The sequence below is a fragment of the Leptopilina heterotoma genome, unplaced genomic scaffold (assembly GCF_015476425.1).
Source record: "Leptopilina heterotoma isolate Lh14 unplaced genomic scaffold, ASM1547642v1 Lhet_313, whole genome shotgun sequence".
In the NCBI taxonomy this organism is placed as follows: Eukaryota; Metazoa; Arthropoda; class Insecta; order Hymenoptera; family Figitidae; genus Leptopilina; species Leptopilina heterotoma.
In genome coordinates this window covers 304,009-329,772 of record NW_025111014.1, presented here as the reverse complement: position 1 = coordinate 329,772, position 25,764 = coordinate 304,009, and the positions used below count along the sequence as shown (strand labels likewise).

General features: G+C 23.2%; 1 protein-coding gene across 2 annotated transcripts in view; it reads left to right on the top strand.

Annotated features, from left to right (window-relative positions):
- Positions 1-20,523, top strand: part of LOC122504749 (probable serine/threonine-protein kinase clkA) — a 34,642-nt gene extending 14,119 nt beyond the window's left edge. The window contains exons 3-6 of one of the 2 annotated variants that reach the window (XM_043615974.1): positions 616-744; positions 1,215-1,298; positions 17,998-18,324; positions 18,490-20,523. In XM_043615974.1, the coding sequence (XP_043471909.1) occupies positions 616-744; positions 1,215-1,298; positions 17,998-18,324; positions 18,490-19,205 (1,256 nt within the window). In that variant the 3' untranslated portion in view covers positions 19,206-20,523. Of the gene's footprint in view, positions 1-615; positions 745-1,214; positions 1,299-17,997 lie in introns of both variants that reach the window. The other variant, XM_043615973.1, reaches the window with a different exon arrangement.
- Positions 20,524-25,764: the final 5,241 nt, after the last annotated feature.

Below are 25,764 nucleotides of genomic sequence, written 5' to 3'. Positions count from 1 at the left end.
TTTCAATCAGTGTTGATATCAACTTCCCTTCTTTAAGTTCTGTTCCTATTAAAAACCAAATAACACTTTTTCATTTGCGAGAAAAAATTCTAAATAATTTTTACTATTTACAAAGTAAAATAATAAAAATTACTTTACATTTCAATTTCCATTGTTATATTGAAACTATTTTTTATTATTATTTTACTTTGTAAATAGTGAAAATTATTTTAAATTTTTTCTCGTGTGGTAATTAAAAAAGTGTTAATCATTAATTTTAATATAATAAATATTATTAATATTGTTTATCAATAAATAAAATTGATTTATAATTTATAAATAATATTAAAAATTTATAAGTAATAAAATTGATTTTTGATTTTATAAATAAAATACCATTTTAAATTAAATTTTTTTTCAACTTTTAACAAATTATTATTGTGCAAGAGTAGGTAATTGTATTTTGTGAAATATAGGGGAAAAAATTCTCAGAAAATATAAAAGAGAGAATATAAAATAATTCTAATTAGTTTGTAAAAACTAAAAAGGCAAAAAAATTGAGGAATAATTTTAAACGAACGTTTTTTTATCCTCTATTCTAGATTTTAAATTATTATTTCATTGTGTGATTTGCAGAATATGGAAGAACTTGTAATGATATTGGATGTCCCAGCAACGAAGTTTGTGTCATAAAGGAAGATCAATGTACATATTCAAACAGTCAATGTGGTCGTTATCCAACTTGCGAAAAAAGAAGCCATGGAGGTAAACACATTAAAGTTTCGAAATTATAGTATACACTCGAAAATTGCATCTTTAATTTATTTCCCTATAAATTACTATATTCATTTTTTTAATTAATATTAATTTTCGATTCACTGTATTTTTATTTATTTACTATTTATTCTTTTAATTAATATTAATTTTTTCCACTATATTTATTTCTTTATTTTTTTTATTTACCGTTTATTTTATTTATTATTTACTTATTTACTGTTTATTTTTTATTTACCTTTCATAACTGTTCTTTACTTTATCTCAAAAATAAAATAACTTTCCTTAAAATTTTGTTCTATTTTTCCCATTTCTCTAACATTTCGGTTTAATTGTTCTCGTTATTTACCTTTTTACTACGTAAAAATTTGTTTTTTTTTGATAAAAAAAAACAGTCAAAAATATATTTCAGGAAAAGTTAATTTAAAAATCAAATCTAATTTAGTAAATTATATTTTCAGAACCAACTTGCAGTACAATGAATTGTCCAACGGGTCAGAAATGTAAAATAGACAATGGAAGGCCAGTCTGTGTGAAATCTCAAGGTAAGGTCATAAAAAATTCATTTCCTTTTTATTCGTTTGGATTTAAACCAATTTTATTTTATTTTGGAAAAAGGTTTTCTTTTTTTTTATTTCCTTTTTCTGTGTAGAGACTGAAAACAAAATCAAATACAAATTTAGAGAATGGCGAGTTGTAGAAAACAAAACATTTGCATGAGGAAAAAATTTCTATTGATTGTTGTTTTCAATGTTCATTTATTTATTTATTTAAACTTTGAACACTTAATTGTTTCTAAATTCGAGTTATTTAAATTTCAGTTTTATTTCAAATTTGAAATCGTTATTTTATTTATTTTTATTTATTAAAATTACATTTATATTTTACAATCGCCTGTCAAATTGACAGTCGAATTATTTTCAAATTAAATAATATTTACAATATAAAAAAATTGTAAACAATCATTACTTGATAATTAATATTTCGGGTCCTTTGAAAAAAAATTTTTTCCTCTTAAAATATTCGATGAATAAAACCCTCGATATTTGAATTTTTTTTAATATCCCTTGAGATTCAATTTGTCGAGAGTCGACTGTATAATATAAATGTAAATTTTTTATATAAATAGAAATAAATATAAATATTTTAAATTTAAATAATAAATAGAATATGTAACAAAATAGAATAAAATAATAAAAACAATAAATTATAAAGTAGAAAATAATAAATAAGTAATAAATGAAAAATAAATAATAAATAAGAAAAGAGCAATTTTTTACGAAAGGGAAATTTTCCTTTCTCTTTAAGCTTATTTATATGTTAAAATAAATAAATAAATAAATAGTAAAAAAATGAATTTAAATAATAATAAATTATTATTATTAAAATTCGTACTATAAATTTCTGGACTTAGTTTTTAATTTAATTTCTAATTGTTGTAATTTGTAATACATAAATGTTTATAGACAAGTAGAAATGGTATTATTTTACACGTAATATTTAACCTGGGATTTGCTGTAAATTATCATGTATTTCATGTAAATAGAGAATATTTTAAATACGGGATGGATACAGAACGAAACGATTGTTTATGGCGATAAATTGTGAAAATTTTCACGAATTTTAATCCATTGAAATAGATACACGATGGATTTTTTAAATATCTCGCGTTACAATTATTTACGTATCGATCCTAAATATAAAATTTTTCGCTTTTGTAGAAAAATAATTCACAAACGAATTATTTTTGCAAACAATTTTTTTTTTCGTTCAAATTAATTAAAATTGAAAAGAAAATAATTTCTTTTCCAAATATAGTTCCCAATAGTTATAAATAATAATAATTAATTCATTTATCATAATTTCTACAAAAAGGAACGAAAAATGTTTGCATGCTCTTTTTGTGAATGTGTGTAAATAAATCTTCGCAAACGCTTGTATGAAAATTGTTAGAGAAAATAGACTGATGTGGAAAAAAAAAATTGTTTCTCCACTTATCTATATTTAAATAATTAAATTAATTAAACTAATTAAAAAATTAATTAAATAGAAATTGTAAGTTAAAATTTAAAATTTTAATTTTAATTTCGTTCTAAAAAGAATTTTAGACTCGTGCAAAAATATAATTTTATTTTTTACTCATATATTCTTTTTGATATTCTTTCAATTTATTATTTGTTTTATTATTTACTTGTTCACTTATTTAATCTATGGAAAGAAGTAAAAAATTTTTTAATTAAATTTACTTTTTCTTTTTTGTGAGAGAAGATCAAATACAGTTGCACAATTGTAATTGAATTTAAAAACAATAAGAAATGTAATAAAAATGAGATGAAATTCTTTCATTCAATTTCAATCTGATTACATAAAAATAATAAATCAGTTTTAATAATTGGTGAAAAATTATAGAATTCAATATTTAATTAAATTAGATATTTATTTATTAAAATAAGAATTATTAAATATTCTTTCAATTAAATTAGAATATTTCAAAGTCCTAATCAGTCTATTACAATTTTCCTTTATAGCTTCTATTTTCATATGGCACATTATAGACTACAATTTTATTTCTACCAATTTTTGTGGTTTGGTTTTTTTTTTTAAATTTTAATTCGCCAGTGTGACTATTAATATGGTGAAGGTAAACGCTTTTATTCCCCTTTTGAAAATTCTCTTAGCATTTAAAACACACGGCTTTCTGAAATTTTGATGAGTTTGCACTCGTATTATGGCGCACGCTTCCAAGCACCAAACACTCATTTTTCTCAAAGCTAGCACTTTTTTTCCCTAAGCGGTGATGGTGGTTTGTAATAAATTGACTTTAAATGAGGTCCTTCAATTATTCTTTTCTCTGTGATTTATTCAATTTCCCAAAAAAATTCCTTGTATATAGTTTTCTTTCTTTTTAAATCCAAATGGAGTCTATAATCAGAGAATTCTAAAATCAAAATTAAATTTCAATTGAATCATATTAAATTCATTTTTTTTTCTCCCAAAAAAAATTATTTACAATAAAAAAAATAATGAATAAAAATAATAATAAAAAAAAAATAATTTCTACATCATAAATATATTTAATATTTTAATCAATTAATTAAATATTTTAATCGTTTCACAAGATTTGACAAAATTATCCAAGTGAATGATGTTATTCAAATAGTTGTCTCTGTATTGCCATCGTTTTTTATTTTTCTTGTTGAAAAAAAAAATTTAATTGACGAGGGCAAAGAAAAACTAAACATTAAATAAAAAGATTGGAGAAAAATAATTTTTTGTCAAACCAATCAATTCGAACTAAGAGAAATTCCTATCGAGTTCCAAGCTGATTAGTTTTCCATGGAATTTCTCTTATCTCTAGTGAAACATATCATGAATCGAATGCCTCTCGATCCACTTTCGATTGAAAGCGAATTATTTTTAATTACTCGTCCTCCCTCCCTGCCTCCCTCTCTTTTCTACAGTAATTAAGTTACTCGAAAGACGAAAAAAATAAAAAATTTACTTTCAATTACTATTTTTCCAATTATATTTGCCGGATTATTCTTTCACGTTGAGAAAATAATAACCGCACAAGAAAATAATAACCAACAAGAAAATAACAAACCAAGTTATTAAATTTCAAACCAAAAAGAATAAAATAATAACTAAAATAAATAATTAAAAAATATAGAACAGAATAACTGAAAAAATAACAGGGTTGCCAAAAAAATTTCTGTTTGTTTTTCCCTGACTTTTTACTGATTTCTAGACGCAGAAAATAGAATTTTTCCCTAATTCATATAAAAAAATTCAAGGGAGAGTTCTATTATAAAAAACTAATAATTTTTAGAAGCAAAAATTTGATTTAAAATTTTAAGGGTGTCTATATAGTTTAGAAATAAAATTAATTACTGTCGGTAACTTCCCTCGCAATTATTTTCCAAAACTTTCAATAAAATTCATTTAAAAACTTAAATTATTTTTAATAGAATTTCATAAAATTTCAATTACATCAAATATTTTAAATAATTGTTTTAAAAAATTTTTATTTAGTTTTACTTTATTATTTTTTATCTATATATTTATTTAAACAATAGAATTGTAATACTTTAAAAAACTAGCTTTTCAGAATTATAAGTCAAATTTTTCGAAATTTCAATTTTTTTGAGTTTATATCTTTTTAAAATTAACTTATTAAAGTAAAATTTCATTGTAACTTTCTCGAAATTAAATTAATTTTGATGAAATTTAGAACCTTTAGTGTTGCTTTTTATATTAACAAAACAACGTTCGATTGTAACTATTTGTAAAATTTAATTATTTACATTGAAATTCCTTGCGAAAATCGATTCTGACTTAAATTTCTAATTGAATTTTTTAACTAGACTATTTATTTTTAATTCGATTTCAAAAAAATTCAATTAATTTTATAAGTCTTTAATAAAATATTCCTAAAAATATTTAAAAAAAAAAATTCCTAAAAATTAAAAAATTGAATTAAAATTTCTCAGAAACCGAATTTTTCAAAATTTTCAATACAATTATTTGAAATTTAAATATTATTTCACATAATTCCCATTTAACATAAAATTCACTTGACATAAATTTTTAATTGAAATAAAGATCATTTGACGCATAAAAATATAGGCGCAAATTTAAAAATTGTTCAATCACAATTTTTTTGATAGCATCTAATTGGTTTCTTCTAAAATTCGCGCCAATATTTTTATGTCAAATAAAATTTATATAAAATAATAGTCATATTATATAAATTTTGAATACGAATTTTTCTGTTAAATAAAATTTATGTCCATTAAATTTTTTGTCAAATTATTTTTATTTTTATTAATTTTTAAATCAATTTTTATTATAAAATTCTACAAGAATTTAATTATTTAACTGTAAAAATAAATAATTAATTATTTTTTCTAAAAATTTAATACTTTTAAAAAGAATTTTATCAAACATTTTGGAAATAATTGAATTCCTCTGTGAAGATTTTGTTATTTGTAAAAATAATTTAATTCTTGCGAAAGGATTTAATTAAAATTTTTGAAAATAATTGAATTTCTTTATAATCATTCTTTGAAAATTTGTAAGAATAATTAAATTATTTAGAAAAATTAAATTAAAATTGTATTAAAAATAATTGTATTCTTGCGATGAATTTTATTATTTATGAAAATAATTGAATTCCTCTGTGAAGATTTTATTATTTGTAAAAATAATTGAATTCTTGCGAATGAATTTATTGAAATTGTAGGAAATAATTGAATTTTTTTTTAATCATGTTATGAAAATTTAAAAGAATAATTCAATTATTTTAAATAATTTATTTAAAATTGTATTAAAAATTAAAAATAATTGAATTCTTGCAATGAATTTATTGAATTTTAAGAAATAATTGAATTTCTCTGTAAAAATTTTATTATTCGCAAAAACAATAATTGAATTCTTGCGAAGGATTTAATTAAAATTTTTGAAAATAATTAAATTTCTTTATAATCATTTTATGAAAATTTATAAGAATAATTAAATTATTTAGAGAAATTTAATTTAAATTGTATTAAAAATAATTGTATTCTTGCCATGAATTTTATTATTTATGAAGACAATTGAATTCTTATAAATAATTATTATCAAAAATTTCGAAAATAATTAATTTATTTCAAAGGTCTTTAATAAAATATTTTAACTTTAATTAAATGCTTTCGACAAATTTTCTTGAAAATTATTTTGTAGTCCAAATTTAAAAAAAGAAAAGAAAAAAGTAGCTTTTAGTATCACAAATTTAAAAATAGTATCCAATTAATTTTCAAAAGTTTATTTTTTTGAAAATATATTTTTGGGCACCAAAAGCAGAATTTTTGTTGTAATTTCAGAAGTTTGGTTGTTTTTACAGGTACTTTTAATAAAATTCCCTAACATTTCCCTGATTTCCTTGATCTATGGCAACCCTGAATAATTATCAGAAACAAAAAAAATAATAACTAAAAATATAATAAAAAAAATACAATTTTTCTTAGGATATTGAATTGAGACAAAAAACGGATGAAAATTATTGCATCGCAACAATTTTGATCCGTTTTTTGTCTCAATTTAACATCCTCAGAAAAATTCTCAAAAAAATAATAAACAAAAAGAAAAAAAGGCACAATTCTCTGATTATAACTCCACAACCACTTAGTTGCGAAAATTGATCACATAAGAGAAGTTTGCAAGCATTTAAAAAAAAATCTTCCAGACTATGATAGCAACACCTACAATCAAGGATCGCATAATTCGAATTCAAATCCTTACGAAAATGCGAATGCACCACCGCCTGACGACGTTTTTGGAACGCCAATGAAGCCATACGCAGGGAATACAAACACAAATTTAGGATATCCATCGTATCCAAATTCACCAAATTCACCACCATCATCGTCATCTGGCAATAATAATGGTTATCTACCGTATCCAACGAATCAACAACCACCGAGGAACGATGGATATCCACCATATCCGACAAATAATAATAGAATGCCATATCCGGGGCAATCGGGTTATCCACCCTATGGTGGACAGCCGAATTATCCTCAATCGAATCAATATCCACTTCATCCACCGCCTGGTTATCAGCAACCATCGAATGGTCAACGTTATCCAAATTCAAATTACTATCCACAATCGAATACGCGAAATTATAATCCCTATTATCGATCGAATTCGATGTCATCGATCGAATCATCAACAATGATGACGACAATGCTTACGATTTGTTTTGTGGTTCTCAATTTTTGTCGCAATTCATTTTTACTGTGAAATTGAAATTTTTTCCATTTAGTCTTCTCTCTAGATCTGAATCTGAATTATGATTTTTATTATTTTTTTATTATTTTATGTTTTAATTACTTTTTTCTATTATGAATCTGAATCTGAATTATGATTTTAACTCTTTTTTTATTACTTACTTCAATTTTGAAATACTTTTTTCCATTATGAATCTGAATTAAGATTTTGACTCTTTTTTCATTATTTTAATTTTTAATTACTTTTATCCATAATGAATCTAAATCTGAATTAAGATTTTGACTCCTTTTTCATTATTTTAATTTTTAATTACTTTTTTCCATAATGAATCTAAATCTGATTTATGATTTTGACTATTTTTTTATCATTTTAATTTTTTTAATTATTTTTTTTCCTTAAGAAAATAATATAGAACAAAATTTTTATTCCTTTTAATTTCCTTTAATATTATTTGAAAATTTTATTTTACTATTCTTTATTTATTTATTTATCTATTTAAATAATAGAATTGAAGTATTTAAAAAAACTAATTTTTCTAGAATTTTAAATAAATCTTTTCGAAACTTCAATTTAAAAAAAAAATCAGTCTAAATCTGTTAAAATTAATTAACAAATAAAACGTTTAATGGTAACTCTTTCGAAATAAAATTATATTTTTTAAAATAAATAATTAATTGTTATTAATTTCTTTCAAACAATTGAAAGTTTTAAAAATTAGTTTAAAACCTTCTTAAATTTAATTAATTCCCGAAATTGTAATACAGAATTGAAAAACAACATTTTTATTTCTTTTAATTGTCTAAAGGCAATTAAAAGGAATAAAAATTAGAAAGAGAAAAAATTAGAAAAATAGAAAGACAAAAATAAGCGAAAAGAATCCAAAAAATGTTTTCGCTTTTGAATTTATTTATTAAACTTTTTTAAGTCACTTTGAGTGGAGGAAAAAATTCTCTTTAAAAAAATAAAATAAGAATTAATTAAAGTTTTTTGCTTAATTCCTTTTAATTTTCTTTGAATGGAAGAAAAAATCATCAAAAAAATTAATTTAAAGTTTTTGGTTCAACTACTTTTAATTTCCTTTGAGTACAAAAATTTAATAAAAAGAGAATAAATTCATAGAATAAATTAGCAAAAAAAAAAAAAAAAAATGAATCCAAAGTTTTTGTTTCATTCCTTCTAATTTCCTTTTTGATTATTTAATTATTTTATTTTTATTATTTTTATTATTTTTATTATTTTTATTATTTTAAACTACTGTTTTATCAATTGTTTAAAACTTTTAATTTCTCACCATTCTGGAATCTCTTATAATATAATTCAGTATTTAGTTTCAAACATTTCCAGTGCTAATTCAGATTTAGAGAGTTTTATATAGTTTCTGAAAATCCTTTGAAACAAAATTATTGTCCCAATTCGGGTCAATATGTCTCAGTACCTGCGTTTGGTCATTATACGTTTATAGATTTAATAAATGTTAATTTTTATTCATATTGATTAATTGTACAAATTTGTTAATTTATACAATTAATTATACAAATTTTGTTAGGAGAGAAGTCATAGGTAAAATATCAATTCGTTAAAATTTATTTTATTTCAAAACGTATTTTGTATTTGAATATTTATATCTATAGAAATTAAATATTATTTATGAACAATTATTTAACTATTACTTATAAATTAACATTCAAATATTATTTATAAACAAATATTTAATTGTTTCGTGAATAATTCCGAGAAAATTCAAAAATATTTTAATGTTATTTATAAAAAAAGTATTTAAATATTAATTTTAATTAAATATTTAAATATTACTTAAAAATCCAATGTTTTTTTTCTTGCAATATTATATCAAACAAAAAAATTTTTAATTACGAATATAAAAAATGACGAGTAATTAAAAACCTTCTTATTCAATTAATTACAATTTATAATTTTTTTTTTCTATTTTTAACATTTAAAATTCTTTTTTTAAAAACTATTTTCAACAATACGCTGAACAATTTAAATTTATAATGATTGAAATTTTACCGCTAGCTCTTCTTAATTTAACATTTCATTATTATACTCATGTGGATAAATTTTGCATAATTTATTCAATAATCTATTTTCCCAAAATAAATTTAAATTTCTTTTGCAATTTTTTTTTTCAAGCAAAATGTAGGTATAATAATAAAGGAGTGAAAAAATAAATAAAAATAAATTATGCAAAATCACTCCACGTGCGTGATTTTTAACAAATGTATTTTGCAGAAATACACAATTTTTATCAAATATATAAAAAGTCATTAATTATAAATTAATTATAATTAATTATAAATTATAAAAACAAAAAATACTTGATGTATACAAATATTAGTCGCAAACAAACAAAATGGAATTGAAAATAGAAAACAAAGACGCTATACGTAAAGAAAATTAAACATCAACGACAATGAATGACTCAGGGACGGTCTTTTAATTATTTTATAAGAAAAACAATTTTAAAAAAATCGAGAAAATGTCAATTTTAAATTCTAATTTTGTACATTTTTCCAACGACATTAAAGTGTCATTAAATTAAATCGAATTAAATTTTCGATTAAAAATGAAGTAAAATTAAATTTTCTATTCAAAATTGAATCAAATACAATTTTCAATTAAAAATTAAATTGTCATTAATTTTTAATGATAAAAAGACGCAGAAGGGGGAAACTTGTACGAAATTAATGAAAAAAGAGTTTTTTCTCAAAAAGAATAGTATACATGTAATGTTGTGCCTTTCCCGAGTGAATTAAGGCTGCCCCTGAATCGATTGACAAATTGTCCGACACCTATTATTGTCATTTACAACAATTAAGCGATATTGTGAAGTTAGAAAAAAAAATTTCTCCCTTTTCGTATAAATATAAATATTTTAGAATAGCTGTTAAACAATAGTGTCGTGTGAGTTTTTTAAGGGAGCAATTGTGTATAAAAAAAAAAAATTTCCGATTATATATATTTAATATACGAAAAAAAAGAATAATCCTGATAAAGGATCAGGCATCGATTTTCTGTCTCCGTCCTTCATTTATATTATTATTGTATATTAGTTTTGTGTACATAAATCATTATATTTCTTCAAGATTCCTAGATACATGACTCGATGTTATTGATTATAGTTTAAGTACAATATTATTTTTATATCAGTGTTATATATCTCTTTGTCTCTGTCTGTCTCTCTCTTGTAAATTACAGTTTTCGTCACGCATTATTAAAAGATAAATAATAATTTTTCAACGCAACTGTTGTACAATTATAATGAATATTTAACGTTTACTATACGGTTTCATTTCTAGAAAAGTTAATTAATTTACATGCGAACAAAAAATTAAACTAGAAAATTGTAATTAAATTTTTGCTTCAGTTAATTTAATTAAAATCGTTTAATTTATTTTCTGGTTTAATTTTACCAATTGGTTTTATTTTTACAGACATTGAATAATTTATATCAATAAATAAATAATTTTTTATCAAATAATCTTTATCAAATTATTAATTTTTATCAAAATTCTTAATTTTTATCAAATTATTAATTTTTATAGAAATATTAATTTTTATCAAATACAGTTGAATCTATCAGAATGCAACTTTATTTAAAAATTCTTATTTGTATTAAAAAATGTCCAACAAGAATTATTTTCACTTTTGTTAGTTCCAGAATATTGTAAAAATATTACAAAATTAAATTATAAAACAATTTTCAAGGATTATTTACTGTAATAAAATTTTAAAAATCGAGTTGCACTCCGACAGGTTTCACTGTATTATTAATTTTTATCAAATTATTATGGAATTACTAATTTTTATGAAATTATTATTTTTTATCAAACTATTATTACTTTTCATAAAATTATTAACTTTTATCAAATAATTTATTTATTTTTTTCCATATATAATTTTTGGCTGAACGAAAATTGAAATTCATACGAAATTTTGTATTTACTCGACTGATTGAGAATGTCACATGTTACTATTTTTACGTTTCTTCGCAATAAAATTAATGAAAAAGCAATTTTAATTTCGATTAATTACATTTATAAAATGAAAAAGTAAAATGTTTCTGGAATCAGAAACACGAATACGTGGTGTGCAATATTGAAATGTTAAAAGGACGTTAATTTAACTAAGTGATGAGCATTGGAATTAATTCATTTCAATTTGTGACTCGCTCTCTATCTCTCTCTTTCTCGCTCTCCTTTTCTCTCTTTCTCTCTCTCTCTTCGAATTTTCTTGCGTATTTACAACCAAATGGAAATTCCATTTCAATTCTGGTATAAAAGGTCAGGGTCAATTAGTGATTAGTAATTAGTTGGCGGATGCTCCACTGGAACTGTGAAACTTTAAGACCACTAATTGATAACGAATAACATGAATTAATTAAACAGCTTGTTTCTAGATACAATGTGACAGCAGCGAACAATTAATTATTGTTGTTTTGAAATTTACTTACTTTTTAAAAACTGTTTATTTTTTAAACCAAAAAGGCATAAAAACGAAAAAAAAACTTATTTTAGGAAATTTTATTTGTTTTTATTTATTTATATTTATTTTTATTCAAAAATTGTTATTTAAATAATTTTTTTAAAAACGAAAATTAGTATTCAAAAAATTTTTAACAAACGAAAATTATTATTTATAACTTATTTTAATAGTAGACAAAAATTATGATTGAAAAATTATTTTCATGAACGAAAATTACAAAAAAATTATTTTTAAATCAATTCTTTTAAATAATTGAATAAAAGAGAATAAGAAAATAAAATTAATTAAAATGAATTATTTAGATAGATTTTAATAAAAGGATAATAATTATTTAAGAATAATTTTAATACTAGACAAAAATTATGATTGAAAAATTATTTCAATAAAACAATTGGAAAATTATTATTTAGAAATTATTTTGAGAATAATTTTTATAATAATGATTCGAAATTGAAAACTAAGAATATTATTTTCTCTGCTGAAAATACGAGTCGTTCTGTATTTACTCCCAAAAGTTGCGTCAATTTTCTTCTTGTGAAAACTCACGACCTTCTTTATTCGATATCAAATTGAACTTCAACCTATACAATATTTCACAATTATTCTGCGCACATTCCAAGTAAAGTTGGAACGTTTATTTTTCTAACAAGAAAGTGAGAAATTATTGGCGAATTATTATAATTTTTTTTTTTTTTTGATGAAAAAAGAATTTAAAAAAGAGAAAGAAATAATTGTCTTCAACCATTTTCCTTTGTTATAATTTATAATTCTTCTCCCGTGTTTCTTTAACTAATATTTCTCTATTATAATATTTCTTCTACTCCTTATTTTTCTTCGAAAAAAATTGTGCAATTTACAAAAGATTAATTTTCCAATAAACAAAATTTATTTATAGAAAAAAAATGAAAAAAGGAAATAATTTTCTTTGGTACAAATAATTATTATTTAATGTTTTTCAATTAATATTTCTACCAATTAATATTTCTCTTACTTCTTATTATTCTTTGACAAATTTATTTTGCAATTACAAAAAAAAATATTAACTATTTAACAAAACTTTTTCTATCAAAAAAGAATAAAAAGAAGAAATAATTTTTCCCAACAATTTTCCTTGAATACAATTCATTTTTCTCCCACTTTTTCTTTATTTTCAATAAATTTATTGAGAATTTATTTTTCATTTAGAAAAAATTTAATTTTCCTGTAATAAAATTTTTAACTTCAAAAAAAGAATAAAAGGAAGAAATAATTTTTTTTAATGTCTCCTACTTTCGTTTTCTTCTACTTTTTATTTTTCTTCAACAAATTTATTTCGCATTTACAAAAAAAATTAATTAATTAACAAAATTTTTTGTCGCAAAAAAAAAAATGAAGAAAAGAGAAAGAAATTATTTTCTTCGAAAAATTTTCTTTAATACCATTAAATTTTTTTCATATTTTCTTTAATTATTAATTATTAATTCCAATATTAATTAATATTAGTAACTAAAATTTAATTTGAAATAATTAATTAACAAATTAAATCTACTATTAATATTCTTAACATTAATATTTCTAATGTTAATATTTCTTCTACTTTTTATCTTGCTTTAAAAAATTCATTTTGCATTTACAAAAAAACAAACTTCCCATTAAACAAATAAATTAAATTTTCGTTTAAATTCAAGTTTCTTTCGGTTTTGATCAAAATTTCTACAACGAAATTAAATCAGTAAAGAAATAGGTTTCGTTCAATACGAAAAAATTTCATTAAATCAGAAAAAAACTTTGTTTTGTTCAATACAAAAAATTTGAATTTGGGAAAAATATTACGAAAAATTTGAGTTAGTTTGGGAAAAAAATATCGTTTTGTTTATTACAAAAAATTTTTTTTATAAAATCAAAATAAACATTGGTGTGTTTAATACGAAAAATTTAAATTAATTTATGGAAGAAAACATTGTTTTATATAATATGAAAAATTTGAATTAATTTCAAAAAACAATTTTCATTAATATTTTTTAAATATTTTTTTATTAATACGAAAAATTGAATATAAATCAGAAAAAAAAAATCTTTTTGTTTATTAAGAAAAATTGGAAATAAATTTAAAAAAAAACATTGTTTTGTTTAATACAAAGAATTTGAATTAATTTGATAAAAATATAATTTTCTTTAATACGGAAAATTTGAGTTAGTTTGGGAAAAAATATCGTTTTGTTTAATATACGAAAAATTGAAATGAAATCAGAGAAAGCATTGTTTATTTAATACGAAAACTTGTCAATTAGCTCCTCCACCACCAACACGGGGGCGACCGGATTACAACAGACCGGATTACAATTATAGACCAACTGGAGTTGTGATAAGACCAACTGTTCCCACACCTCCACCACGATCATCATCATGGTTCCCTCGATATCCCAGCAATTCCATTGGAAATGGCGGCAGTTGGTGGAGTCGTCACTTTGGTGGCGGTGGAGGTGCCACTACAAAAAGTCCCCAAATAATGCCAAAAGACAATAATTATTATTCCTCCGGCGGAAAGAATAATTACAACACTCACGTGTCAACCGATTCACGAGGCAACAAAACATGGAGATTTTCACGAAATCGTCGCAGTCTTGATCATCGTAAGAAGAACTGATTTTGTATGCGAAATGTTCTATTTTTTTATTTACTCGTTTTTCAAAATATCTGAGGGAAAACGTCTTTCAAAATATTCAGGGGAAAATATTGTATAATTAATTTGAGTAATTAATTAATTGTATGATTTTATTATATAGTACCTATATGATACTCATTATAACCCAGTGCCATTGTATATACGTGTAAGAAAAGTACTCAGTACTTAATTTTTTTTTATTTTTTAAAGGGAGGGGAATGGATAAATTGGTAGGGGTCATTTTTATAAACAGTTAATATACTGAAAACTGTGACAAAGAAATTTATACTTATTATACAAAATGCAAATTTTTTGTACATAATGACTTTTATACACAACACATTAAAAATTTTGTCGAAAAAATTTAAATATCCATATAATTAGTAGGTATAGAATTGCGAATTTTTTATAACAATGATTTATTGAAAATTGTGTCCTAAAAAAATGTATAATTAGCAGATTTGCAATTTTTTTGCAGAGATGATTTTTATACACGAATAATATTGAAAATTGTAACAAAAAAGAACGATTATTTAGCATAAAAAATATTTAGAACAAAAACAAATTATAATTTGCCAAAAATGATAATGATATTTAGAGCATAATAACAAATTTTTGCTAGTGATAGTTTTTATACACAAATAATATTGAAAATTGTGTCGAAAAATACATTATATTTAGTAAAATTGCAATTTTTTGTTGTATGAATTGAAAAAAATGTATGATAAATTTTAATATTGTGTAAATTGTCTAAATAAAAAGTTCATCTTGTAAATGAGAAATAATTTTCACTGAACATTAATAGGAAAAATTTGCATGTTAAAATTAAGAAAGGAATGCATGGAGCTTTAGTACACTAATACTGTTTAATATTCCCATTATTTAGAAGGTTTAAAATTTATTATTAAGAATTTATCAATTGTAATTACTCTCTAAATCTAAATTATGATATAAAGTCCTCCACTAATTGATATTAGTATAGTTTTTCACCAATTCTCAGTAAATTTTTACTATTTTTTCTATTTTTTTTAGAAAATAAATTTTTTTAATTAAAGTAGTAGTGAAAAATTACTAAAATTAGTAATAACTTTTACTAATTTAGATTGGTAGACAACTTTTCACTAATTTATATTTAGAGAGTATTTAAAATTATTTTCAGTACTTTAAAAACTAAAAAATGATTCTTCTGAAAGTAAATTGATTTTTCAATTTTTTAAGTTTTAATTTCCTTTTCACTAAAACTTTCGTGAAAAAAATAGAATTACCAAACAAAATATTAATATTTTACCAAACAAATAGTAAATATTCTTACTAATGTGAATTAGTAGCCCAATTTTTACTAATTCAGACTAACTCTAAAAATTAATTGTTGAAAATTGAGTCACTAATTTATAATAGTAAATTAGTTTCTTTTTCTAATTTTTAGTCATTTTTTACTAAAAATTAAGTAAAAAAATTACCATTTCTAAACAAAGTAGTAATAATATTTCGTTCTTTACTAAAAATAGTAGCTTACTAATATACTTAGTTCAGTACTATTATTATTAGTAGTGCAATGTTATTATTTTAATAATTTACTAAAAATTATGGTGAATATTTTTACTAATTTCAATTTGTAGCTCAATTCTCAATAATTAACAATGTAAATTTGCATTAATGAAAATTAATTAAGCTACTAATTAATTTTAGCAAGAATTTTTTTAGTCATTTTTAGTAATTTTTCAATAAAACTTTAGAAAAAAAATAACTATTAAAAAAGTACTAATAATATTTTGTAGCTTCGTACAAATAGTAGTTTATTCTCTAAATCTCAATTAGCTAAAAATTACTAAAATCTTGTTTGATTTTTTGCTTAGTAATTAGTAAAAAATAACTAATTATTCTCCCTAAATTTGAATTAGTAAAAATATTTACTTAATTAAATTAGTGACTGACTTTTTGCTTTTTAATTAGCAAAGTTTACTAATAAATTAGTAGAAATTACTATTTACTAGTAAAATTTACTAATTCAAAAGCAAAAAGTCAATCACTAATTCAAATTAGTAAACATTTTTACTAACTTAAATTTAGAGAGTTAGACGAAAATATTTAATTATTAAAAAGTAGTAGAATTTTACTGATTGAATTACTTACAAAAAATTTATCTTATTTTCACAATTTACTAAAAGTGAATTTAACTAATAATTAGTCATTATTTGCTATTTAAATTCTAAATATATTACAATTTGAACCAGTGACTGTTTTTTTACTTTTGAATTAATAATTTTTAATTAATTCACATTTAGATAGTACTAATATTATTTTTTATTACTATTAGTAGTTTACTAGCATAATAGTTTGTACAATTACTATTTTACTAATTTACTAAAAATTAGTGAATATTTTTACTCATATAAGTTAGTGACTTAATTTTTATTACTTCAGATTTAAAAAGCAGTTCTCTAAATTTGAATTAGTAAAAATGTTTACTAATTTTAATTAGTGATTGACTTTTGCTTTTTAATTAATAAAGTTTACTAATAAATTAGTAGAAATTACTATTTATTAGAAAATTTACTAATAAATTAATTGAAATTAATGTTTAGTACAAAAATATACTAATTAAAAATAAAAAAATCAGTCATTAATTTAAATTAGCAAACATTTGTACTATTAAAATCTACAGAGAGAGAGAATATATAAAAGTAATGCGTATTTTTAAAAAAGAAAAATTCAAAATGCTGCATTACAAAAAAATAAATTCCCAACTTTACAAAGCACCATGAGTAGATTTTATAAAATTAATCCCTCCATTAACCCAGCTAATTAAACGGATCACTTTCAGAAGAATCTGTTTTGCGATATCCAACACAATTTGATATTAAAAAAAAAATAAATAAAATAAAATACCAGCAAAATTTTACATTCACGACAGGTAAAAGTAATAAAAATTGTGTGAAAAACATATCCTCAAGGGCGATAAGAAAAAAATTAATCACATTTTCCTTCGGTTCAAAAAGAGGGCCATATAATAATAAATCAGTGAGGGCAAATCGTGCAAAAGAATCATCAATCATAAATTAAATTAACAAAAGCACAAAAACAGACACCTATACACATATTCACACATACACACAAAAAGGAAGTTGTCTTGCTTCATGGAATAACATCAATTCATCCTCGTTGGTGTCTCTTCTCGCCGCACACTCTATTATATGGACATCGTCACTTATTTCTTGAGCTTAAAAAACATACAGCATGATGGTTCGTAAAATGGGGTCTATATATATATATATAACATATGCGAATATATTTCAAAGACAAGTCGACGACAAATTTTTTTACAGAGAACAATTGGAACAATTCTGAGATGACATCATGGGAAGTTGACAACGATCTCGGCGTAGACATTCTCAAGGACAATACAATTGGTGAATATAACGATTTACGAAATGGCGGTTTCGCTGATTTTTACGGTCATTTCGTCAAAAAAAATTTACCAGAAGAGGAAACGAATTTCTTGTTCTCAACGAGAAGGAGACGTGATGTTGATGATTCCGCTAGACGACCATCTTCCGGTTATCCGGAAGAACCCAAAACGGGCTCTAGTTACCCATCCGAATATGGTTCTGCCAGCAAAGGTCTGGATTCCGGTTCCAGCAGAGCCAGTATGGGTTATCCATCGGGCGCTGGATACTCGAATCCAAATGCCGGCCAACGAACCTCAAGTTACCCTAGTTATCCCTCCTCCGGATATCTAGAAGAGACAATTAAAAAAACCGGAGCCAGTACTCTTAACGCCGGAAATCCGGATTCCGGTTCCAGCAGAGCCAGTATGGGTTATCCATCGGGCGCTGGATACTCGAATCCAAATGCCGGCCAACGAACCTCAAGTTACCCTAGTTATCCCTCCTCCGGACATCTTTCGGAAGAGACAATTAAAAAAACCGGAGCCAGTACTCTCAACGCCGGAAATCCGGATTCCGGTTCCAGCAGAGCCAGTATGGGTTATCCATCGGGCGCTGGATACTCGAATCCAAATGCCGGCCAACGAACCTCAAGTTACCCTGGTTATCCCTCCTCCGGATATCCTTCGGAAGAAACGGTGAGAAGAACCGGAGCAAGTACGGTAAACGCCGGTTATCCGGATTCTGGTCAAAGAAATCCGGGCTATCCCTCTTCTGGGAATACAAATCCCGGATATCCGAATTCGGGTAATCCTTATTCAGGTTATTCGAATAATCCAAACCAGGGTAGAAATCAATACCAAAATCCGTATTATAATCAGGGTCAGGGACAATATAATGGCCAACCGTATTCAAACAACTATCCTAATCAGTATCAAAATCCTAATCAGTACAACAATCCTAATCAGTATGGTAATCCGAATCAGGGTCGTTATCCTCAAAATTACCCATCACAGAGTTATCCGGGTAATGCTCCCGTCACTCCGAAGACCAGTATCGGCGACAGAATTCAAGAGTATGCGACAAATTTACTCAAGAAAGTTGTCATTCAAAAAGTTATAGACTCCGTTACGAAGAATAATAATTAGATATTTTTCGTTTAATTTTTATTTAAATTGTGTACTAACTGTAATCTATAAACATTCAGGGATTAGTTTTATTTCCCTTTTTAGTGCCTTTAAGTTATTTTATTTTTCAGGCCTCGGAATGACTTTCACAAACAAAAAAAATCGAATTAATCAAGTTAAAGTAGGAACAGAGTCTAAAATGGGAGATTATGCACCAAGTGCGAAAAGAAGACGTTTTCCGATGAGTTTGTAAGTGGCTGCTTGAGCGAAGCGAGAGCAGTAGCTTACAAACTCATCGGAAAACGTCTTCTTTTCGCACTTGGTACACATGATGCTTTTTGTAATACTTCTTTGAAAAAATAATTAATAAAAATAATTAATTAATTAATTAATTAATTACTAATGAGTAATAATAATTTTCTATATAGTATACAGGAAAGCAATAGAACTGTACAAAAAAGTACAGTTTTCTACACAGTATGCAGTAAAATAATTATAAAATTATTCGAAAAAATACATTTTGCAACACTAACCTGTAAAATTGAATTTTACATACAGAAAACTGTGTGTAAAGTAAGTGTGCAGAAAAGTATATTTTTTCACAGATTGCAGCAAAGTAATGAATAGAGTGAAAAAAAAATTGAAAAAATTACATTTCTAAAAAAATAATTGGGAAAAGTCTTACAAAACCGAGGCCTGCCTTTGCTTTCTAGAAAATTTTAATTTCTATTATAATAAAAATAGTTTCTATTATAAATTATAATAAAAATATTAATTTCAATTTGATAATGAAAATAATAATTCCTATTGCTGTAAAAATATTAATACTCAATTCAATAGGAGAAAAAAATCAAATACTTTATTATAGTGTCACAAAGAAAAAGATAAACAATTCCCACATTTGTTAAATAAAAATAATACTAATATTTAAATTTTCATATTTGTACTATTAGAATTTCTACATTATTTAAATGAAAATTAAAATGTAATATAGTTAAAATGAAATATTATCATAATTAAATTTAAATATTATACTTAAATTTAAATATTATTATATCGAAATTCAAATATTTTAATATTGAATATATCAAATTTAAATATAATTATATTTAAATTATCTTTAAATTTTCATATACAATTAACAGGTTAGTTAAATATTTCAGTACTAATATCGTCGAAAATGGAGTTTGCTCTATTTTACGGGTAAATAAAGCGATAAATTAAGTTTATATTCGCCAATAAAAAGCTTGCCCTTGTTAGTTGAGGGTAATATATACAAAATTATCACCACACCCTAGTGTTGAAAACTGTTGTATGCAATCAATAAAAAAAAAAATAATAATAATAATAATAATAATTTACTTTCATTAAAAAATTTTAATTTCAGTCCGATTAATGAATTTTAATTTTTAGGGTCCGGATGCAATAAGCAATTCCAAGTTGGAATACAGCGTTCATTTTACTGGTTCCTCTCTCTCTCTTTTTCTCTCTTTCATTTTCTCTCTCTCTTCAAGGTCACGAAATGGCACCCAATGAAAAAAGAGAGAAACCCATCTGGGACGTTCTCTACTCCAATAAAACCTCTCTCTCTCTCTCTCCTACTACTCTTTTCTCTACTCTCGTCTCTCCATTTCCATTTGACTTTCTTATTTAATTTCCTCAACCTTTTTGTAATTCAAATCCTATTCATGGTGTCTTTAATTAATCAATTCAAACATTTAGTTAATTAAATGTCTTTATTTGCGTATTATTATCGAAATAAAGGGAATTTGTTTATTTAAATATTTTAAAAAAGGAAGAAAATGAATATTTTCTTTGTCTCTCTTTTGGTAAATCTGAATTGAGTTAAAAATAACTAATTTTTAGTAAAATCGTGGCTGACTTTTTTCTTCGTCAATTCGTAAATTAGTAAAATAATTATAGTTACTCGAAGCACTTATCTGCCCTGGAAACAAATTTTTCGAAATAAATAAAAAAATCATTTTTAGTATGTAGAAAATAACTAATAAGTTGTAGAAAATAATTAATTATTAGTGGAAATTAATCAATAGTAGAAAATAATTAATTATTATCAGAAAGTAGTAAGTAAATTATTATTTAGAAAATAATTTATAATGAGTAGATATAATTAGTAATTAGTAGAAACAAACAAATTTTTATAATTAGAAAATAAGTAATAATTAGTAATAAGTAATAAGTAGAAAATAATAATTAGTACAAACTAACTAATTATTAGTCTCAAAATAACTAAGAAACTAGTCAAAAAAATTTTTTATACAGAATTAGTTATCACAAATTTTAGTTGTTTGTCATAAAATTTCAAAAATGTGAATTTAACTAATAATTAGTAATATTAACCTTATGAATAGTAGAAATATTAATATTTTAATTAGTTACTAATTTTTTATTGTCAATCAATTATTAAAATTAATATTTGAACCAGTTGCAAATTTTTTAATATCAATTAGTAATTCATTCAAATATTCATATTCCCACTAATCACATGGTTAATAGTAACTAATTATTAGTTAAATTCACATTTGTCGAATTTTATGACAAAAAATTAAAAGTTGCAATAACTAATTCTATATTAAAAGAAATTTTGACAAGTTTCTTAGTTATTTTCTGACTAATAATTAGTTAGTTTATACTAATTAGTTATTTACTACTAATAATTAGTTATTTACTACTAATAATTGGTTATTTTCTATCATAATTAGTTTTTTTTTTACTAATTATTAGTTATTTTCTACTCATAATTAGTTATTTTCGATAAATAAGTATTTATTTTTTAATAAATATTACTTATTTTCTAATTAAAAATTTGTTAGTTTCTACTAATTACGAGTTATTTTCTATTAGTTATTAATTATTTTCTAACTAATAGTTAGTTAATTTTTACTACTTATAATTTTCTGCTAATAATTAATTATTTTCTACCAATTATTTGTTATTTTCTTGTAAATTATTTTCTAGTGATAAATGTAAATTTCTATCAATAATGAGTGATTTTTTAAATTGTATCTCATTTAAATTTCGAGAGTTTAGTTGAATTAAATAAAAAATTAAAAGAATAACAAGAAAAGAAAAGAATAAAAAACAAAGGAATAGCAAAAAAGAATAGAAGAAAAAACAAAATAATAAGAAAAAAAGAAAATAATTAAAAGCAAATGAATAACAAAAAAGAAAAGAATAAAAAACAAAAGAATAAGAAAAAAAAGAATCAAAAACAAAAAAATAAGAAAAAAAGAGAACGTAAGGATCAAAAGAATGACATAAAAGAAGAAGCATATAAAAAATGGAATAAAATAAAAAAAGTACATTAAAATACTTTCCACCTTCTTTTCATTGGTGGAAAAAATATTTTCTTTGCACGAGTAAGGAAAATTTTTGAAATTAGCAGAGATTTTATAAAGGCGGATATCGAAACGTGAATGAATTCGATTGCTTGTTCGTGTCGTCTGAGCGGGAGAGAGAGAGAGAGAGAGAGAAATCCTGCCCGGATTTTACTGCCATCCTTATCCTTTTTTCTCTCTCTCATTCCATATAATCCATGGAAGTTCACTTCACTCTCCTTCTTTCCATCGACACTTCCTCTCTTTTACCTCGCGGTAGTTAGGAGTGCAATAAAGAAACGAACGGCGGGAGATTACTCGGCTATCGTCACTGACCATAAATTCAAACCTTCTATTTTCAGCTCTAGCCCATTCTGATCTTTAACAAAAGACCGATCGTAGAATGGAGACTAGCTTTTCGATTGGTTTCATCCACCAGGGCAGTAAAATTTAAATTTTTCCCTCACATTTTATTCACTCTACGTGTGTCTCTATATATGTATATTACTCTTGTTACGAAAAACAAGTGAAAGAATTATTTTTAACAAAAAAATTATATTTATTGTTCGGTATATTCTGCTCTTTGGAAATTTTAGCTTAAAATTTAATTTATTAACAGCTGAAGTGCAATTTTCAACCTTTTCAAACTCTACCTTTTTTAAAGAATTTTGTTTTTAGAATAAACGGAAAAATATGATTCAACTTATTTTCTTTTTTGGGGGCGAGAAAAATTTCGAATCTTGAAACTCAAGATAAATCAGAGAGTTTTCTAAGACAAAATGGGAAAAGTTTCCTTTTATGTTCTGGAAAGCAGATTTAACACAAGTAACCAACTGCTTCTAAAATCGTTTACTTCGGAGGTTGGCAATCTCATCTGGTGTCAACTAAATAGTTCGCACAACTGTAAAGGAACAAAAGGCGAAAAAACTATTCGAATTCTCGTCAATTTAAATAAATATTATTTAAATATTCACACAACTGTGCGAAGAAAAATTGAAATTTTCTGAAATTTAATAATACGTAAGTATAAAAAAAATAATATTTAAATTATTTAAAATTATTTAAAAAAAAAAGAAATTATTCTATCCTTTAGGATGTTGTTTAGCAACATCTCAGAAACAATTGATTTGATGAGTAGCTAATCACAATTATTGGAATTGGTAAAAAGTATGAAAAATTTAGATTATCAAAGATTTTAATTTGAAACCTTTACAAAATTCAATTATTTCTCAAAATTGCAATTATTAGTCACTTCTCTAAAATTCAACTATTAACTAAAACTTAAAGTAAAATTAATTTTTAAATCAATTTTTATTAGAAAATTCAATTATTTAAATCCAAACATAGATAATCTATTGAATAATTGAATGATTCTTAAAATTGAATTCTTATACATAATTTTATCAAACAAATTTTTAAATAATATTGAATTCTATTTGAAATATTTAAATAATTCCTGTGAAATTTTTATTTTCTTTGGAAAATAATTGAATGTAGAATATTATCAAAATTTTTGTTTAATAATTGAATTCTTTTGGGAAATTTTACTAAATTAGTAGAATATTGAAAATCATTGAGTTGAGAAAATTTTTTGAAAATAATTGAAATTTTACCATGAATTTTATTAAAATTTTTGAAAATAATTGAATTTTGCAATTGAAAAAATTGAGTTAAAATTGTTAAAAAAATACTTCATTAAATGATTTATAAGTAATAACTTTATGGCAGTTCTTCAATAGAATTAAGTTATTTAAAATAAATTATTGTCAGAAATAGAAAAAATTGATTTCTTTTTTTAGAATTCGTAATAATTTTTTAGTTTATGAGGCAAACAAAAAGACAAAAAAATTGAGAATTTCCTTATAAATTCTAAAAATTAAATGTTTTCCAGTACTTTTAATAAAAATCCCTAACTTTTCTCTGAATTCCCTTATTTCCCTGACCTGTGGCTACCCTGTAGATTATTAAAAAAATTTTGTTATAATTATAATTCCATAGATGAATTATAAAGAACAGTGCGAAGCAAAAAAAAAAAAAAAGGAATGAGAAAAAAACAACGCTTAAAAAAGATAAGTATAAAGTGGAAGATTTACTTTCTGTCCCTCATAAATTATAGGAATAGCCCAGGAAACCTTTTCCTATATCGAGTATTTTAGCGGTCAGTGAATTCAAGAGGCTCTTCTCGTTTCACTGCAGAATGGATTCTATACCGAACCATATATGCGGAAATCAAAATTTCTCCCAAGTAGTACATTCTGTCCAATTTCCACAATTTTCTTATTTTAGAGGCCAAAAAATAATTGGCCTACAATTCTCATTTTTGCAACCAATCAAAAAAAATTATAAATAAATAAATTTAAATAAATCCTCAATAATACAGTAAATTTAATTCAGTAAAAACTAAGTAAATAATAATTCAGTGAATTTAATTCTCAAAGTAAAAATGAAAGTGAAAGTGAAAATGAAAATGAAAATGATAAAAAAATGAAAATGAAAGTCGAAATGACATTACATAATAGTAGTATACAGTATAGATTTAATTAAGTAAATAAAAATCCAGTAAATTTATTAAACTTAATATAATAATTTATTTCGTAGAATCGAAAAAAATTTGATAAAAATTTTTCCAATAAAAAACTCAAGTACTTTTTCAACAAATTTTACAGCATATTTCAAAATTTTTTACACTCTCGTTTCTTTTTTACGATTTTTTTTAATGTTGTTGGGTATTTTTCAAGAGAAGTTCTAAAGTTATTTTTTTCCAAGCGAATATCATATAATTATGAGGAGGGTTAAAAAAAAGTTGTAGTTCAAAATATTCTCATTTCGCACCTTCTTACTGCTTTTAACACGTAATACTGGAAAAAGTCTGGGAAAAAATTCAAAGTCAACCCTTTAACCCCCCCCCCCTTCCTTTTAATGTGATTATAAGTTTCAAGCGAGTTTTCATCATCTCAGTTATAGTTTGGTAAAAGTTTTTTTTAAAGAGATTCTAAAAGCTTTAATAAAGATCTACTTTTCTGCTGATTAATTCTTGATATTGGATATATGTTATCGCAGAAAAGTAGTAATGTAATTTTTCCTCTAATGAAAAGAATTGAAAGCTCATGCTCAAGAAAGGTTATTAAAAAGTTTTTCTGTATAAAATTGAGTTTTTTTTTTTTTTTTTGAAATAGTATTCTTGTATCAAAAATGTACTTAAGAAATTGTTACAAATTTTCTTTTTCTTTCTTTTAAAGAAAAAT